Raw genomic sequence first — 20,583 nt, forward strand, 5'->3', positions numbered from 1 at the left:
AAAAACCTGGGGAAGTAACAGATGCTAACAGTGAGGAAGAAGTTAGCCTAATTGAAGCCTGGACCAAATCCAATAGGCTTAGTCTTATGCTTATTAGAATGACCGTTGCTAATAACATTAAGACTTCCCTTCCCGAGGTTGACAATGCTATGGAACTGTTAACGGCTATTAAAGAACGCTTTAAATCAGCGGACAAGTCGTTAGCAGGGATACTCATGGCTGAATTGACTACCATGAAATATGGTGGTGATAAGGGAATTCAGGAACACATCCTGAATATGACTGATAAGGCTGCCAAACTTGGAGCTCTTGGCATGAAAGTGGAAGAGTCCTTCCTTGTGCAATTTATCCTTAACTCACTTCCAACAAAGTTCGGCCCATTCAAAATCCACTATAATACTCAAAAAGATAAATGGAATTTGAATGAGCTGACTAGTATGTGTATTCAAGAGGAAGTGAGATTAAAGCAAGAAGGAAATCACTTTGCATTGGCTGTAACTCATGGATGTATGAAGAAGAAAGGAAAATTTGTGAAGAGTGGAAAGAAATTCGCACCAAACAAAAGATATGAACCTGGTGAAAGTAGTCAGGGTCATGGAAAGGCTTTTGTTGTCACCTGTTACTTTTGTAACAAGAAGGGACACGTAAAGAAGGATTGTGAGAAACGAAAGGCTTGGTTCGAAAAGAAAGGTATTTATCTTTCTTTTGTATGTTATGAATCAAATCTTATTGAAGTTCCTTCTTACACTTGGTGGCTTGATTCTGGTGCTACAACTCATATCACAAATTCATTATAGGGATTCCTTACAACTCGGAAACCGGAGGAAAGTGAAAAGTACATCTATATGGGGAACCGTCTCAAATCTAAAGTGGCGTTTGTTGGCACTTATCGCCTCATATTAGAGACGGGTCACAAGATGGATCTTGAAAACACTTTTTATGTACCTTCGTTTTCTAGGAATTTGGTTTCTTTGTCAAAACTGGATGTGTGTGGTTATTCTGCTTTAATTGGTTGTGGAAAACTCAGTTTTATGTTTAATTCAATAATAATTGGTTCCGGTATTTTATGTGATAGTTTATATAAAATATCTTTGAATCATGAGTTTGAACAATCATTATTAACCACTCATTCGGAAGTTGGCGTAAAGCGAAGCCTAAATAACGAAAATTCTTCAATCTTGTGGCATAAACGATTGGGGCATATCTCCAAGGAAAGAATTCAAAGATTGGTAAAAACTGGAATTTTGGAAAATCTAGATTTTACTGATTTTAAAGTGTGTGTGGATTGCATTAAGGGTAAGCAAACCAAACACAATAAAAGAGGTGCCACAAGAAGTAAAGAGCTTCTTGAGTTAATCCATACAGATATCTGCTCACTACCTATTCCATGTTTTAGTGGAGAAAAGTATTTTATCACCTTTATTGATGATCTATCTCGTTATGGTTATCTCTATCTAATTCATGAAAAATCTCAAGCCGTTGACATGCTTGAGGTGTTTGTTACGGAAGTCGAAAGACAATTAGATAGAAAAATTAAAGTTATACGATCAGATCGGGGTGGGGAATACTATGGTAGATATGATGAGTCGGGACAAAATCCTGGCCCATTTGCTAAATTCTTAGAAAAGCGTGGTATTTGTGCTCAATACACAATGCCTGGAACACCACAGCAGAATGGAGTTGCTGAACGTCGTAATCGTACTCTTATGGATATGGTTAGGAGTATGTTAAGTAATTCAACTGTACCCATTTCACTTTGGAATGAAGCCTTGAAAACCGCTATGTATATCTTAAACCGGGTTCCCAGTAAGGCGGTCCCAACAACTCCTTACGAGTTGTGGACTGGTAGGAAACCTAGTTTAAGACATTTACATGTTTGGGGTTGTCCAGCAGAGGCTAGAATATACAATCCAAATGAAAAAAAATTGGACCCTAGAACAATTTCTGGATATTTTATTGGTTATCCACTAAAGTCAAAAGGGTACAGATTTTATTGTCCTAACCATACTACGAGGATAGTTGAAACTGGAAACGCCAAGTTCTTAGAGAATGGTGAAGTTAGTGGGAGTCTTGAATCAAGAAAGGTAGAACTTGAGGAAATTAGGGTGGATATTTTACCATCTTATTTCCCTCAAGATAACTTTACTCTTCAACCTATACAGCAGGTTGAAACAAATGATTCGCCACTCCATTCACCACTTCATGAAGATGTTATTATTGGCAATACTGTAGAACCACCACAACCGGTAGCTTTGAGGAAATCTCAAAGGGAAAGGAAATCTGCCATATCCGATGATTATGTGGTGTATCTACAAGAATCTGATTTTGATATTGGTATTCAAAATGATCCAGTTTCATATTCACAAGCCATGAAAAGTACAGATTCTAATAAATGGATTGATGCTATGAATAAAGAGTTGAAATCAATGGACTATAACGGTGTCTGGGATCTTGTCGAATTGCCTAAGAACAGTAAGAAAGTCGGTTGTAGATGGGTCTTCAAGACCAAACGTGACTCTAAAGGCAATATTGAAAGATTTAAAGCCATATTAGTGGCCAAAGGTTTCACTCAAAAAGAAGGCATTGATTATAGAGAAACTTTCTCTCCAGTATCTAAGAAAGACTCTCTTAGAATCGTTATGGCTCTTGTAGCTCATTATGATTTGGAGTTACACCAAATGGACGTGAAAACCGCTTTTCTGAATGGGGATTTAGATGAAGATATCTATATGGACCAGCCTGAAGGAGTTGCAAAACAAGGAAATGAACACTTGGCTTGTAAATTAAAGAAATCCATATATGGACTTAAACAAGCTTCTAGACAATGGTATATAAAATTCAATGATACCATTACTTCCTTTGGATTTAAGGAAAACACTGTTGATCAGTGTATATATCTAAAGGTCAGTGGCAGCAAGTTTATCTTTTTAGTCTTGTATGCGGATGATATTTTACTAGCAAGTAGTGATCTTGGTTTGCTTCACGAAAAACTAAGAATTATCTTTCCAAGAATTTTAAGATGGTTGATATGGGTGAGGCAAATTATGTTATTGGGATAGAGATCTGTGGAGATCGATCTCGAGGATTGTTAGGCTTGTCTCAGAAAGAATATATCAATCGAGTTCTTGAAAGATTTAATATGCAGTTTTGTTCAGCCATTAATGCTCCTATCACGAAATGTGATAAATTAAGTGAAAAGCAATGTCCAAAGAATGATTTGGAAAAGGAGAAAATGAAATTGATTCCATATGCATCAGCAGTTGGAAGTTTGATGTATGCACAGACGTGTACTAGACCAGATATTAGTTATGCAGTGGGAGTACTTGGTAGATATCAAAGTAATCCGGGAATAGAACATTGGAAAGCAGCAAAGAATGTTATGAGGTATCTTCAAGGAACAAAGGATTACATGCTTACTTATAGGAGATCGGACCAATTAGAGGTTATTGGTTATTCAGACTCCGATTTTGCTGGTTGTGTAGATAGTAGAAAGTCCTCATCGGGCTTTGTATTTCTACTAGCTGGTGGAGCAATCTCTTGGAAGAGCGTAAAACAAAGTATTATTGCTTCTTCCACAATGGAGGCTGAGTTTGTAGCATGTTTTGAGGCCTCGAGTCATGCATTGTGGTTGCGAAATTTTATCTTAGGGCTTAAGGCTGTTGACTCAATTGCTAAGCCTTTGAAGATATATTGTAATAACACCGCAGCCGTTTTCTTCTCTAAGAATGGAAAGTATTCAAGTGGATCAAAGCACATGGATCTTAAGTACTTGGTTGTTAAAGAAAGAGTCCAGAAACAACAAGTGTCAATAGAAAATTGAAGTACAACTCTTATGGTTGCTAATCCATTAACCAAGGGATTGCCTATAAAGACATATGAGGAACATGTTATTAGAATGGGTCTTTTGAGCAATCCATGATTTGATGAGTTATGATTATGTAATTGACACTTAATTTATTTAATGAAATGTTTCTGTTTTCCTGTTTCCAATTATGTGTGCACATATTATATTTGAAATTATTTTAACAGGATTTGTCCTAACAAGACAAAATTAAAGAGGCTATTATGGATTAGAATAGTAAGGGTTATTAGTGGCGTGATACATAGAAGGGAATATGATGAATAAATCATATAACCGCTATGATTCCCATTAATAACTCAAACTAGTTCTAGTATTAAAGTACTATATTTACCTATTATGGTAATCACCTTAATTTTCTTTTAAAAATCGTGATCACGTGTCAAATGTTTTGTATGAAGAACCCACCGAGTCAAATATTTTTTAAAAACCTTATTTTTCTTAATCGATTCAGTGGACCAAGTGGGAGAATGTTAGTTTTACGTTTTTTTAACGTTTTATTTTTTGGTCCACTAATCTTTTATTTTAATTAATTAAATTGTGGGTAATTCAATTATGGTATTAAGGTGATTTTATGGTAATTGATTTGTAACGTTCAAGGCAATAAAAGACCATGATGGGTGGGATTTGTCTTCTGCCGTTACAAATCAATCGTGGCCCTCTTCTCTCGTCTATAAAAGAAATCCACAGCTCTTCTCCTCAACCATCAGACGCAATTGAGAATTCCATCACTTACAGAATATTAGTGAGTTGTGATATTAGAGAGATAGAGAGAAGAAGGTGTGCTACGAATGAAGTTCTCAAGGAGATTCGAATGAGGCCTGGCTAGGCTCGGCTTGTAGATTACCATCGTTCATCATCTCTATAGGAATCCATGGCGAACGGTATGTCGATAGTCTCTATTACGTGATTATATTCTTAAGATGAATTTGATTTCAAGATTCTGTGATTAAAGTTTTCCGCATAAAATAAATAAAAGTCTTTCAACATATACATATATACAATCATAAATATATGTTTGTTTGCCTATGTGTATTCGATATTCTTCGGAAATTCTCATTGAGTCCAAAAAACTCATATAGGTGTTGAAATGCTTGTAGGAACTTTCATCCCGAGCACGAGTCGTAAAGTTGGAGTCGAGTTCGAGGATCGATGGATGTGTTCATATGGAAGGCGTGTGGATCTTTTGTGCTCTTAATATAGCCATATGGTTTCACTTATATAGTTTAATTTTAAAGACTTTCGATACCGTCTTAGGTATTTATTATCATACTCTTCCACCCCTCGGGGCTCTTAGTAGTAGAACATTACATCTTATAATAATTAGGATTATGATTTCCTCATTTTTCCAAAACTTCTATATAATGCTCATCGGTTAGTTATATGTTGTGTTCTGCCTATTGTTTGATAATACATATTAAATATACCTTATGTTTTAAAATCCATGTAATTTTACTGAGTCATATCTCTTTTTGTTACGGTCATTTTGGTAGGTCGTTTGCATCATTTGGATAAACCATGAATTTATTATGAATTATTTTCCATAACTTTACACATGCAGAGTCATTTTAGGACATGCATCAATATATGAAGTTGTTCTTACTCAAATGAATCCATTTAACTTGGAATATGTTCCTAACTCAATTTTATGTTTCGGTATAAAATTTGGTAGTTCTTAGATACGTAAGGAATTTATAAATAATTTTCAAAACTCCCTCCCATGTTCTGGATTTTCAAATTGTACAGTTGCATGTGTTTAATTATTTCTCTCAAATGGCTAATGGTATTTTCAAAATGTGGTAAATGAGTGATTTAGAACCATATGAGATTATGTGGTTAAATTTTAAAAGTATTTTCACGAAGGTTTTAAGAGAAATTAATTTTCAAAGTCGATCTACCTAAGTTGTCCGAAATTCCTCTCGTTACTCTTGATAATTTAAATTACTAGTCATGCATGTCTCTTTCGTGATAGTTGGTTAAATGTATATGGTATGGTAATATGTAGACACTCTTCCTCTAATTTTAAAATAAAAATTTATGCGTAACTTTCTAGTTGTAGAAGGTGATTTTTAAAACGAGCATTCCACATTCATTATTTTCTAAAAGTCTTCCGCTAGCATATTCTTAATTCTAAGTAAGTGTAATTAGAAAAGAGGTGTCACATTTAACTTGGAATATGTTCCCAACTCAATTTTATGTTTTGGTATAAAATTTGGTAGTTCTTAGATACGTAGGGAATTTATAAATAATTTCCAAAACTCCCTCCCATGTTCTGGATTTTCAAATTGTACAGTTGCATGTGTTTAATTATTTCTCTCAAATGGCTAATGATATTTTAAAAATGTTGTAAATGAATGATTTAGAACCATATGAGAGTATGTGGTTAAATTTTAAAACTATTTTCACGAAGGTTTTAAGAGATTAATTTTCAAAGTCGATCTACCTAAGCTGTCCGAAATTCCTCTCTTTACTCTTAATAATTTAAATTACAAGTCATGCATGTCTCTTTCGTGATAGTTGGTTAAATGTATATGGTATGGTAATAGGTGGACACTCTTCCTCTAATTTTAAAATAAAAATTTATGCGTAACTTTCTATTTGTAGAAGGTGATTTTTAAAACTGAGCATTCCACACATTATTTTCTAAAAGTCTTCCGCTAGCATATTCTTAATTCTAAGTAAGTGTAATTAGAAAAGGGGTGTCACATAGAGAAATTGTAAGCTTATTGGGATGGCCTAGTTAGGCATATCAAATTCATAGCCACCGTCATCATTTATTCCGAACTTTCCTCATCGGATCACAACAAAAAATTGGAATATCAAATCAAACACAAATGACCCGAACAAATTTTAAATTGAAAATCTCTCAAAGTGAAGTGTAAAAAGTGAAAAAAAAAAAAAATCTCACCAAATTGTAAGTACTTTGTCAATTAATATCCGGGGTTAGGAGACACCAAATTCAATCTCATCCGCACAGAAATAGCAATATCTGCTCGGAATACTCTGTCCAAATTTCAGCCACATCCAACTATTCAATTGCACGAAAAAAGCGTCAAATCTAGATTCCCCGAATTATTCAGTAAAAAAAACCAAGAGCGGTTGTTTTAAGATCTGATCTGTAGTTAGAGAAGTCTTATTTCGATCTCCACCTTCAGAACGTATATTGATGTGGTACGCATTTGGCGTAAAAAAATCAACCCGATCTGACGGTTAGATCTTCCGATATGGCCTCCAAACCGAAACTGCTACGTCTCAAAAAAATATTTTTCTCCTCTTTTTTCGTCTGTTCTTCGTAAGGAGAATCGGAAGCCGGTGTCGGCGCCGCGTGCAGCTGAGTGGTCTCCATCGATGATTGATGGTGTACAGATCTGTAGAGAGAGAGAGAGAGAGAGAGAGAGAGAGAGAGAGAGAGAGAGAGAGAGAGAGAGAGAGAGAGAGAGAGAGAGAGAGAGAGAGAAACTTTTATGTGAAGATGAAAGAGACAATGGCGGCGGTGGGCAGCGGCGGGGGTAGAATATCGGATTTTTCGGAGAGAGTTGAGAGATGTAGGTGGAGAAGAGAGGAGATGAATATGATAGGGCTAATAATTAAGATTTAGGGTTATATAGTTGACGGTATTTTTGCCTTCTCACGTTAGTTCAGGGGGTCTCACTAATTAAGATTGAATTGTGAATGTGGGCAAAAGTCTTCAAAATCAAATGAGTTTTACTCATAATATTTTCTATTTTAGGGGTATTGCATGTTTCCCCCAAAATTATATTCATATTCACCGTTTTTTTTTTCTTTTCTTTTTTACTTAACATTTTTATTTTATTTTTTCGCTTTACGTCTTTGATAGAAAATAAGTTTACTCCATTTAAATAATTCATTGTTATTTTCGACTTTTTTCCTAGGAACCAAACAAATTTAAGAAAAATAATTTTCCACAAAATCATTTTTATCACCACCTTTCCTAGGAACTAAACACAATTTGAATTTCAAAAATCATTTATTTCCTTTTCCTTTTCATTTTTAATTTCCACATTTCAGAATTTCATGATACAAAGCCTTAATGTCTCTACCCAAGGCATTTGTTTTTACTTTCAATAATGGTTTTTACCAAAAAGGAAATTCGAATAGAATCTCTTTTCGGTAAAAATAAAAAAATAGGGATTAAGAGACTATGTAATTATTGTCAACTATGAATAACACAATTTCATTTTAAACACTAATAAAACAATTATTTGATTTTGTCATATTCAACACATGTCGTATACTTGTATATGCTAGCACAATAAGTCAAAACAATAACTACAAAAATTATTAGAAGGTTTTATCGAAAACGTCAGAAAACATCGATTATTTACTGTGATCAAGACCGATTAATTTACTATTGTGCTACAATCATTCTCGATGGTTAGTCTAATTACATTAGATTTTGAACGATTAACTTTATATTTCCAACGATCTTTCAAAATAATCTATGTGTGCTGTATTCAAACCAACACATCATTTCGAATACAATTACAATATTAGACTCACTAATTAATTAAATATTTAAGAAGATGCATTGAACGCCCTAATATTGCAAATTATAAAAAAAATGATATTATACTATTTTATTAAAGTATTAATAAAAGGCGGCGGATATATGCAAGCCCATTTTTTTATTAGTTTAAATCCACATAAAGGGGATCATTAGTTCAAGCCCATAAATTAATCTAATTTTATTACATCAAGACCAAAGATGACAAATATACTCTTATCTAGAAATGACACCCATATACAAATAAACTCTATTTTTAATTTATTCAAGACCAAAAAATCAAAAAACAAAAAGAAAATATCACAACTGCCGCAAGACGACCGCACGACTGCCATAGCCAGACCGCCGCGACGCCGACTAGGAGACTTCCACCGTGCCGGCGATGACCAGCGACCCACCCACCGCACCACCACCACTGCACCATTACCACCACCAACAAGTAAGTCATTTTTACTAAACTTTTGTTTGTAAATTCGAAAACATTAATCAAGCATCGTTTCTTGATAAATATGCGTGGATAAACATTAATCTATGCTTATTTCTTGTTCGATTGCAATGCTTTGGCCGATTTTGGAGAAAAAATTGAGATTGAAATTGTTTTTTTTTTTTTTTTGTTGTGTTTTCGTTGGTTTCCCAAATCGGTTTACCCAGACCGATTTTGTACACAAAAATTGGCGTCATAATGCCGATTTTTGTTAACGAAATCGGCGACACAACGTCGACTTTATAATCAAAACGGCGTTGTAATGTTGATTATTGAGTATAAAATTGATTTTCGGATACCGATGTTTTTCGGTTTTTTTCTTCTTTTTTTTTCAAATAATATATTATATATTTGGTTAATTGATATTTTTTAAATGTTTTGTAGTGGAACCTGAACCTCCTCGTGTACCGCCGACCGTCTCAAACCGTAAACGAAAGGAAAATGTTCAAAAGAGCAAGGTAGAAAAGCCAAAAAAAAAGGCGTGCCCCTTTTAATCCTCCCGGTCGACGCACTCGGATTGATGAAGGTCCTTCTTTAGTACCGATATCTCACGGTTTTTCTCTTTTTGATTTTTTTTCCAACTCGTAATACACACTATCCTTAGGTGTCTGGATCTTATAATACAACTTTAGAGGTATTAAGCATAAATATATATGTTACGAGCAATTGTAAGTAATGCATAATAATAATAAAGGCTACCAACAATCTTAAACGATTGTACATCTATTACATTGTTTCACGAAAAATCTTTTACCGTCTCGTCTTCACTTACATATGTTAAATTTATGAAGTTTTCTTGCAAGGCTACTTCTTGACCAACTAACTTCCTAAACATTATAATCCTTGATTCCATATCGGAAGTCTTCCAACCATCCGGTTATTCATCATGGTACCGGTTTTTCTACGCCCTTTTAATCCCGGATTTGAAACAAAAATGTCTATCACCATTCTGTGGAGTCTACCAACTCCTTTAACTCAATCGAGTGGAGCTTCTCGTGTCTCAAATATTTGTTCGGTAGATAATTCATATGAATAATCCTCCATCAACAGGGTTGGTCCAGCGTATTTAGGGACCGGCGAGAATATATTTTGTGCCCTTAATAATATGGGGTCTCGGCCCGACTTTCTTTTTATTTTTGATGAAATAATATAGAAAATATTTATTAATTTAAATTTCATTATCAATAAAATATTGAAAATATTAATATATATCTAAATATTTTTTTTATTAAAGCAACTGTTAGATATGTATAAAATAATTTTTGTTTGAAGAAAATAAAAAAATTTAAATTCTAAACTAAGTTTTAAAATTTATAAATAGAAAATATTTTTTTCACACAAAAATTGTTAGTATATATATATATATATATATAAACACTAAAAATGGGCCCCTAGTAAAACTGGGCCCTGGGCGTGGGCCTTGCTCGCCCCATTACAAGGGCCGGCCCTATCCATCAATCTCCTATGTTGCTGCAAGAAAGTATGGGAAAACAATCTTAAAAAACAAGATAATAAAATCGACACTTAAAAACCGATTTTTGAAGTACAAGTTGGCATGACAACACCGATAATACAAAAATAAGTCGGTGTTTTCATGCCGATTTGTACTACAAAAATCGATTTTTAAGTACCGATTTTGTTAAAATAATCGGAATATGGTTACCGACTTTAGTAACAAAATCGGTATTTGCAGACCGATTTTTTGTATTGTCGACTTTTTTTTCCAACAAAAAAACGATCCAAAAGCAAAAATAAACGGTTAAAACATATATATATCATTGTGTTCTCCACCCTCGTAAACCACCATATCATTGTTTTCCGGCTCCATCGTGAATGTTTGGTGTGTATTTGATAATTTTTTTGTGTAGGGTGTCTTGGTGGGTTTGTGAAGAAAGAGAAGAATGAGGAGATTTTGAAGTCGTGAAATAATGAAGAGAAGTTTCTGGGTTTATGTATTTTATTTGGTTTTGTACAAAGGAAATGATTTTTTTATCTTTTTAGTGTTTTGTTTTTAATTTGGTTTTGAATCATTAAGGGTAAATTAGTATTTTTATGTTGAATGTCTCCGCCGCCTTAATAAAATTATATGGGTAAAAACGAGATTTTCGGTCTACTATCCCAACACCGAGACATCGAAAAATTCTTTCAATATCTACTATGGTTAGCTTCTTCTTTTCCCACAAAATTATCTTAGTTGAGTCAGATAATCCTTCTCCAGGAGCGTGCATCATTAAAATAAATTTGAGGTTCTTCATAAAAATATTCGTCATCTCCCTCGTCCTCCAACGATGCACTTGAAGGCGGTGGTGGGCGACGACCCAATGAATTTTGTTGTTGATGTCGTCCAAAACTTCACTCGAGCAATTACCAGATACCAATTTCCGTATTTCTTGCCCGTATTTTTCCAATATCTACAACCGTTTTCTTTCCGATGTCATTGCTTAATTATAAATGAGGTATATTGGGATACGGTTATCTTGATTTGAATAATTACTACTTGCGGTTCTGATACAAATTAAAACCCAACGAAAGGATGTTGATACTTATACAATAGCAACTTCACCATTTCTAAGATAATCTCAACAAAACCTAAAATTCACCATTTTTAAGCAAACTATCTCTTAAAAACCCGACTTTTGGAGGTTGTGTGTTAAAAAATGCATTCGCATGTAGTTTTTTTGCAATTATATATATTAATAACAAGATAATTTGTTTAGCAATTTGATCAATATAATACCGAGGTATTAAATACAATAAACTTGTGTATTCCGTACCCATGTATTAATCACGATTATCGTTTGAACATGCATTAACTTAGAAACGAAACTTATCGTTAACGAAACTTTAAAAGAAATTAGAAGTTTTTTTTTTTTTTAAGTTTCTAATTGCATTAATATCTGCAGCTAATTACGTTAGTTAACATGGCCGGAAGAGGTTTGCTTAGTAAATTAATGTTGCATTGACTTGTCATGTCTCTATAATGGTTACTTCGCCATTTAAATTATCACTAAGTACAACTTTTTAGTTTGTGCCCCTTTTGACTTTTTTTTTTTTTTTCCTCTTTTTATTGCTTGCCATCTTCTCTATCGTGCCACTAGCGAAAGAGAAGGAAGGTCGGTGCAGTTCAGAGGTAACTTAATAATTCATCATTTTTGTGAAACTATATATATATATATATATATATATATATATATATATATATATATATATATATATATATATATATATATATATATATATATATATATATATGTGCGTGTGCGTATATGTACACATTTAATAGATTGAGAAAATAAGATCCAGATATTGTTATCAACTTCTTTGGTCATTAGTTACGAAGGATAGAAAATTGAGAGAAATTCGTTTGGAAAACGAATAGAAATTGATCAACGTCGTCTACAAACACGATGACGGTAATCTCTCCTCTTTTTCTGTCCTTGTAAAGTTTATTTTTGCATGCGTATACCATCTCCATGTACGAACGACGTTTAGGGTACATTTCGATTGAAATTTTGAATGGGGTTTTGCAATTAAGTCTTTTAGGTTTTCATTCTTCCCTCGTCGTTTCTAGTAATGAAGTTTTTGTTAGAATATCAATTCTTAAAGTATAACTTACAAAAAATAAAAGAATGATTACAATACATTTATAATATGATTTATAATTAGTTATCATGGAAAAATCGGAATTTTGATCGGTCAGTATTTTCATTTTGCTCTTGCACTGAGCTTACATTTCATTGGACCAACGTAACGATCGATCTTGACAATCGCAGGTCACAGAAATGCGTGTGCATATGTGTTGCGCTGGATGCGAGAGCAAGATAAGGAAAGCTCTCGAAAAGGCCAAAGGTAGTTTCAATTTTCTCAAATTAAGTTACTTTACCATAACATTACTATATTTTCTAGCCTTGTGTTCTATCATAGAAGAAGTGATCACACATACAATATTGTCACATGATTATTACTTAAGTAGGATTAAAACTTGAAAATCAAAATGGATCATCTATTTCAAATGCATGGTGTATCATTTCATAATAGTTATATATCCCACATGTATATTAATAATAATAGGGAATATATTGGTATGTCACTTTTATACATGTGGCATCGACATTTCAGTTCAACTTATTTGAAATAGGAGAGGATCTTATCTGCTTAAAAATACAATTTTCACTACATGCACAATTTTTTTGTTGCCCTTGGCGAGGTTTATCAAATAGTGGTGGAACCATGTTCTCGATTACTAAATATAGTATGAGCTAGTAAAATGTTCGGTTCACAAGATTCTAGTGTGTTTGTTTAAGAATGTAATGAGAAATCACATATAGTACTAAATTTTAATATATTTAAATATAGGCCTGAACAATTTTAACATAAAGAGTATTATTTCTTATGAAATAAAATAGTTAATTATATATTCTAAGTCTATAGGACTGCCAATTGAGTTGGGCTTATCCGAAGCGCGATGGTGTGCCCCGGTTTATTTGAGTCGAGCCTAGTTTGTTGTAAGCCATGTTGAGTTTGAGTGAATCTATTGAACTAAAAAAAATGAACTGAGTTTGGGCTTATAATTACCGTTCAACCTGTATATTAGTCCAATTAAACAAATAATTTTAGTATTTATTTAATTTTATTTGACATATCTCTAGATTTTATATTCATATATATAACTAACACTAGTTCACAAAAACACTTCTGTTAATAAATGAAACTGTGAACTTGCAATAATCTATTGAAATTCTTTTCAAACATATATCAAAATAATTTAACGAATTTCAATATTTAAAAATATAATAAGTATTTATATTTTTCATTTTTAATCATTTTATAATGTTTATGTTATTTGAAATAGCATCATAATTTCTTTAAATAATTCATATAGCTTGTTTTTATTTTTAAATATTACTTAAAATTAATTTTATACTATTGACTACATGCACGAAACTTATATATATACTACTGTATATAAAGTAAATTAGTCCATTCATAGGAATCTAAACAACTTGCAAAAAAAATTCTCCAATAATTAAAATATACTACTGTTATATGTTGATAGGAATACGAATACGAAAAAAAATAGTGTTATATGTTCAGTTTAAGCCAGATATAAACCTGAAGCAAAAATAATATACGAGCGAGTTTGAATGATGCTGGACCAATAAAGTCCAGTGGTATTCGCGTCCCAGCCTAACAAAGCCCGGCTCACATGTCACGATTAAGAATTAGTATAATGCAGTTCAATCTAGATTAATTTGACCCACAGAACCAAACGTTTTTTACATGGTAAATGAATACATAAGTAAATCTAATTAGTAAGAAACCTTGATTAGAAGAGATGACTAACACTACTATATTATTCAGAAGACAATATTATATCTATAACGTAACAATAAAATTATTAAAAATTTGTGGTCGCCCGTTCTCGTGTAATAATATCTCAATGGACACACGTAAGTCGTAACCTAAATATTAATTAATACACAATTTGCACACATTCATATTTGTGTGTTAATTTATGATAACATGTTGTATTTTAATTTCATGAGTGGAAGATCAAATGAATCATATTTTGTGTACATATAAAACACATGCAGGAGTTGATGAAGTTGACATAGACATGGGGTTGCAGAAAGTGACGGTAACAGGGTTGGCTGATCAAAAGAATGTCCTCAAAATAGTTAGAAAATGTGGAAGAAGAGCTGAGTTGTGGCAATTCCCTTACAATCCTGAGATGAGAAACAATAATTTCACCGGCCACCACCACGACAACTACGGCGGCACCTCCACTCACTACACGGCTCAGCCACCGCCAGCCTCCAGCTACAACTACTACAAGCATGGCTACGACAACTATGGTAGTAGTCGCAGTACGTACTATAGTGGAAACTCATCAACTATGTTTGGAACTCGCACTGGCGATGCTTTTAGTGATGAAAATCCTCATGGTTGTTCTATAATGTAATAACAAATAATCGATCGCTTCGTATTTTATTTTATTTTTGTTTGGAGGGAGCTGTTTACCCTTCGCAATCACTCTATTTGTATTAAGAATCTTTATTCGTCTTTTGTCTAATTTATTGAATTCATTTCAGCAAAGTGTAGATTTCAAAATTATCGATTTGTAGCGTTTTTAGTTACATTTAATTTTTATCATGTATTTGTTCCTTTTTCTACGATAGACTTGAGATAGAATCCTCACTCATATGGTCTAGTGGTTGGTTCAAGTGAGCCTGTATTAAATGACTCAGGTTCGAATCTCCTTGCCAACGGTCGCTAGGTGGATCGGGCTTGTCATACGTGATTAGCTTAGCGTGGCTTACGTCTCTCGTATAGTTTGCAAACTATTATACAACAAGAGTACGTTCTCTTCTCCATTCTGCTTATTAAGAAAAAGTACAGTAACAATTAGGTGAATCCATAGACATCGCTTGGGTATGAAAAAAATAAATGAGCCGCACACATAAGAAAGAGCATTTGGTTAGACTCAACTAAAAGATTTTGTCAGCTTTCTTTATGAAACATTTTGAACCATACAAAATATCATACATGAAGTCAGAAATTAATAAGCAGTATAAATACATTTAAGCCTCCAACCAAAATTTTAAAGTGCTCGTCACTCCCTATGTAAATAAAGTCACTGATCAGTCCCTATTTGTAAAACTTTATTGCTCTACACAATGTTCTATAAATCACTTGAGGCGGCCGATTACTTGGTCGACGAGGCGGAGGCCAACCAAAATCGTTATGATTGCGGTGTAAAAGTTTTATAAATTGATTTTTTGGTATCTGAGGCGATTTGTTTTCCCTTTTCTCAAAAAGAAATCTAGTTTTTCTTAATGAAAAAGAAATTAGGGCTTTTAAGTTCAAATTGTCGGGTTGTTCTATTCTTCCTTCTCTTGATTTTGTTCTTCCCCTAAATGATGTGGATAGTTCAAAACCAGCGACGACGCTCTACAAATCGATAGGGATAAAATCGTGTTTAAATAATAGGGATATAATTATGTTTAAATATCTTATTAGGGCAAATAACACTTGCTCCCTCAAAGAGCCATCTTTTTGCACTTTACCCCTTAAAACCCCTTTAATTCTTTCTTTTGGGCCGTCTAGGAATTGATATCCGATGTATTGTTATCGGGTCTCATCACATGATTGGCGACAGGGGCGTATCCATGCATATGGTTGGGGTGGCCCCCGGGTCCCGCCCCCCAAGAATTTCTTTTAAGCAGTTTTTTTTTTTTTTTTTTTTTGCTATTTATGTATTAGTTAATGCACTTTCGCCTTCCAAACTTTTAAATTTGTACACTTTAGTCCCCAAAAACAAAAAAGAAAATCTTCTCTTTAAATAACTCCGATATTTCAGCCCCCAAGAAACCCCCTGGGTCCGCCCCTGGTTGGCGTGGTTCATATCATTGGATCTTACACAAATATATAATATTTGCATGAAATAAAACTAACAACTACACTTTCGTAAAATTGTGCCCAATTTGGGCATGTAGATTAGTGTCCAAATGGATTGAACTTGAGAGCATTCAGTCGTAATATCTCCATCTGCATTTTCACTTTGGTCATTATTTTGGTGAAAGCACCAAGTCAGCATTGACTCTCCTTTAATTTTTCTTGGGCCGTTTCCAGTTTGGGAGCAATGTCTGCAGCAACAAATAAACTACTATATTGTATCAATTCGTCAACCATTTAATTTTTCAAACAAAACTATCAGAACGAATAAAACATAACATGGGACAATACCGATATAAAGAAAGTGTAATAACAAAAATACCCTGTAAATGCATTCTTCAAAAAGAACTGTGTTTTTCAAAATAAAAAAATGCCTGAGTAAAAGAACTGTGTTTTTCAAATAAAAGAATCAAGAAAGAAATGTGTTTTTCACATCAAAAATCAAGAATCAAAACTCAAAAAATAAAAGAACTGTGTTTTTCAAATAAAAAAAATGCACGAGTAAGAAGGAAATGTCTATAACTACTTAAAATATTGAATGACAATACCCAACGACTTAAATCCTCGAAAGTTGTGCAATTCGAAGAAAAAAAAAGGGTTTTGCAAACTCCAACACCAAGAGCACCTTTTTTCTATAATTTTAGATTTTGAAAATTGGGTTCAAATTATTTTTCAAGCAACCACGCAATTGTTTTATAAGGACATGAAAAATGACCATCAGGGTACATTTTGCTTCGAACTTGAAACGAGACTATGGAATTTTGTCCTCTTTCTTCTCCATGTCTCTTCTTTCGATCTTTCTCTCCTTCATTTTGTTGATTGAATGAGTAATATATGAACAAATACATGAATACATGAACATACACTTAATAATATTCTTCCTCCATAGCATTATACATGAATCTCTCCAAAAGACACATTCATGTATTTTTCCGCATTCATGAATTCTAGATAATTCTAGAACCTTCAATACTTTGAACTTGATTAATGAATCAAGCGTATTCATTTGCATCGCACTTATTCTTCTTCTCGTCGTCAAAATGTATGGTGACGGATTAAAAAAAAGGTATGGTGACGGATTAGCAAATGTACTTAGGACATCTCTAATGAAGTAAGCAAACTCCATTTGGTTACAAAATGTAGAAATTGTGGAAGAAAATCCAACACCAACAAGAAATTTAGAGGGACTTTAAATTTATAGATTTTTGCCAAATCTTTATCCTTGTTCCTAAATATAGGTCTTTAGTTGGAGACTCATATTTCATGGGACCCAACTCAAATAAGACTCAATTTCTTGCATTTAAATTTTGAATTTAATTTTTTAAAATAAAAATAAAATTTTGAATGAGTTCCAAATATGGCCGTTGGTTTTCAACAGTTAGAAAAGAAAATTAAAAAGACATAAATACATCTAATTGTTCTTCATCTTCTTCATCACTTCTAAATTTTTAGATTGTGAGTTTTATTTTCTTTTTTCTCTTCAATGCTAGTACAAATTTAGGGGAATGTGATTGGATTTATTGTTTAGTGAATGAGGACTAAAGAAATTAGAAGTAGAGGATTGGGTTGGTTGTCAATTACTTGAAGAAATTTGTAGCATATTTTTTTTTCCTCTTTGTTTCTAGTGTGTTGAAGAACAGAGAGAAGGATGAAATTGGGGAGGAGGGGCGTGCTCTATTATGTTGAATTAGGTTTAGAGGAGAGTAAATAAAATAAAATAAAAGGAAAAAAAAAAACATGTGGAGTGAAAGGTGGTGGAAATCAGTGGGGGTTACAAATATTTTAATTGAAATCATATACAATGGTTGTAGTTCAACATTTCATATCATTTCAGAATTTATTATTTTTTAATCGAAACGTGTATTAAAAATAATTAAGATTGTTTAAATAAAATTTAATTGTCTACAACCTCGTAAATGAATAAAATTTGAGCCCGAATCTACTATATAAAATAATCTGTAATATGATCTAGAGACTCAAAATTATAAAGTCCTCCATTGTGAAATTTAGTTTCTTAGAGACTTTAAAATCTACCGGGTTTCCATATGGGTCTCCTAAACAGAATTTGGAGACCCAGTTTGCTTGGTCCATTAGGAAAAAAAACTTCAGTATTTTACCTTCTAATGCGGGACCCAAGTCCTATATTTGGAAAAATAAATTAGGGAAAATTAGCAAGAACCCCCTCATTTAGGAAATTTAGTTAAGGAAACACTCCATCCCAAAAATAATTAGAGAAAATTCTATTAGCTAATATTCCACCTAAATGTTATTTTTTAAATTCTAAAACAACCTTTAAATTGTCTATTATACCATTCTACAACCATAATCTTCTATTCTCTTCTCCCGTTTCTTCTCTGTTTTTTTTTTCTTTTTGTATTCTACTTTTCTCTCTCAATTATGTATGTTATTCTCTCTTGATTGGAAGATGAAGAACCAACCACCGACATCACTGCCAGAACAACGGTGCCAATCCCGTTGAATCCGTCGTCGTCATTGCCATCTCCGTCGTAGTCGGGTTAATCCATCTTCTCTGGCTTTCAATTCCCCTATTGAGACGTCTCCTCCTACTCCTCCCGCTCTCTACCCCTTCATGGAATTATAAATTTTGCAAATCTGAACAGAAGCCATAAAGATGATGATGATTTCGATAGGGATTCTGAATTCGAATGCCGGGATTGCTATATCGGCGGGGAAAAGAGGTAAAATTGTCGATTTCTCGCCAGAATCAGATTTTGATAGAGAGCAGATCTAGGGTTTTTGGGTAGATTAGGCGGAGGATGACGCAGGTAGAGAAATTTGCGTAGGCTGAAACCTTAATCGACTACGTACATGTTCAATAGTCGATTAAGCTAATCGACTATGCTCTGATAGTTGATTAAGTTTAATCGACTCCAATTTTTTTTTTTTTTTGTTTATTAATTCCAATAGTATAAATCAATTATAATGTTTGTATATTTTTTATTTTTGTAAAATATAGTTGATTTTGCATTTTTTTGTAGTTGTGGTTTGTTATTTTTAGTAATCAGTTCATTAATCGACTATGCGTCATCATAGTCGATTAATATGCTTCATCGACTCCAATTTTTTTTTTTAGAGTTTTTGTTTATTGATTTCAATTGTATAAATCAATTATAATGTTTGTATATCTTTTTCTTTTGTAAAATATAGTTGAGTTTACATTTTTTTAGTTATGATTTGTTATTTATATTAGTCGGTTCCTTAATCGACTATGATTCATCGTAGTCGATTAGCATGCTTCATAGTCGATTAATATATCTGATAGAGAAAAAATGTTAAAAAAATTAAAACAAAGTTAAAAAAATTAAAAGAAAATTAAAAGAAAATTAAAAAAATTAGAAAAATTAGAAAAATAAATAAAATAGTAATAATTTTAAGAAAACCGGCTGATGGGCGGATAGTGCTGATGATCAGGTGGCAAGGACATATATAATTAGAAAAATAGATGACTGAAATTACGAGTGTATTTTTCTCAAATAAAGCAAAAAGAATTTGAACATCTCTCTCTCTATTAAATTAGATATTGAAGGGTTATATCAACCAAACAAAAAAATTATAAGTCTTTGTATAATCTCAAAACATTTGTTGGAGCCCTTTGAATAACTCATTGGTGTCTGATTTTTTGCTTTAATTTTTGAAATGTGTGGTGTGATGGAGTTTTAATTTTTCGCATAATTTAAAGACTACTTACCTTGTATTGTGCACAAGAAAAGTACATACCATAGTAATTTATTATTATAATCCAACGTTGTCATCATTGGACGTAATAGATGAATAAAAAAATAATATAACATAGACCACAAATCAACACAAAATAGTGGTGGCTGCTATTGGCAGTCACTGCCCTAGAGATACCAATGGAGATTACATTTTGTCAACTTGTAGGAAATAATATTTTTTTTTAGGGTTGATCGTACAACACTAGCTGGAGTGGGGGATCATAATTTTTGACAGGCAATTCCCACACAAAAATTATTGCAACGTGTACTATTCCAAATATTAATATTTAATAATATATATATTTTATTATTAATTTAAAATTTTAGTAAAAATAGTTATTCAATATCGTATCAGAGTCAGATTAAATAAAGATCTTGAGTTTGAATTCGATCGCTAATAATTTTAAATATTTCAGGTGTAAGACTTCAAACGTAATTTGTTTGTACATAATCAGGGAACGTATACTAACAACTTAAGTTTTTTGTTGAGACGTTCGTTCATTAGATATCGTGACAATATATT

At 32.8% G+C, this 20,583-nt stretch overlaps 1 protein-coding gene across 1 annotated transcript; it reads left to right on the top strand.

Annotated features, from left to right (window-relative positions):
• The first annotated feature begins 12,146 nt into the window (after positions 1-12,146).
• LOC148768827 (Heavy metal transport/detoxification superfamily protein) lies at positions 12,147-14,982 on the top strand. Its single transcript, XM_088821153.1, has 3 exons — positions 12,147-12,281; positions 12,642-12,717; positions 14,463-14,982. Exons 1-3 carry the CDS (start codon positions 12,276-12,278, stop codon positions 14,828-14,830), a joined length of 450 nt encoding a protein of 149 aa, XP_088677279.1. The 5' UTR covers positions 12,147-12,275; the 3' UTR covers positions 14,831-14,982.
• The last annotated feature ends 5,601 nt before the right edge of the window (positions 14,983-20,583 follow it).

Source organism: Erythranthe guttata, chromosome 8 (genome assembly GCF_056151865.1).
Source record: "Erythranthe guttata isolate IM_541 chromosome 8, IM_541, whole genome shotgun sequence".
In the NCBI taxonomy this organism is placed as follows: domain Eukaryota; kingdom Viridiplantae; phylum Streptophyta; class Magnoliopsida; order Lamiales; family Phrymaceae; genus Erythranthe; species Erythranthe guttata.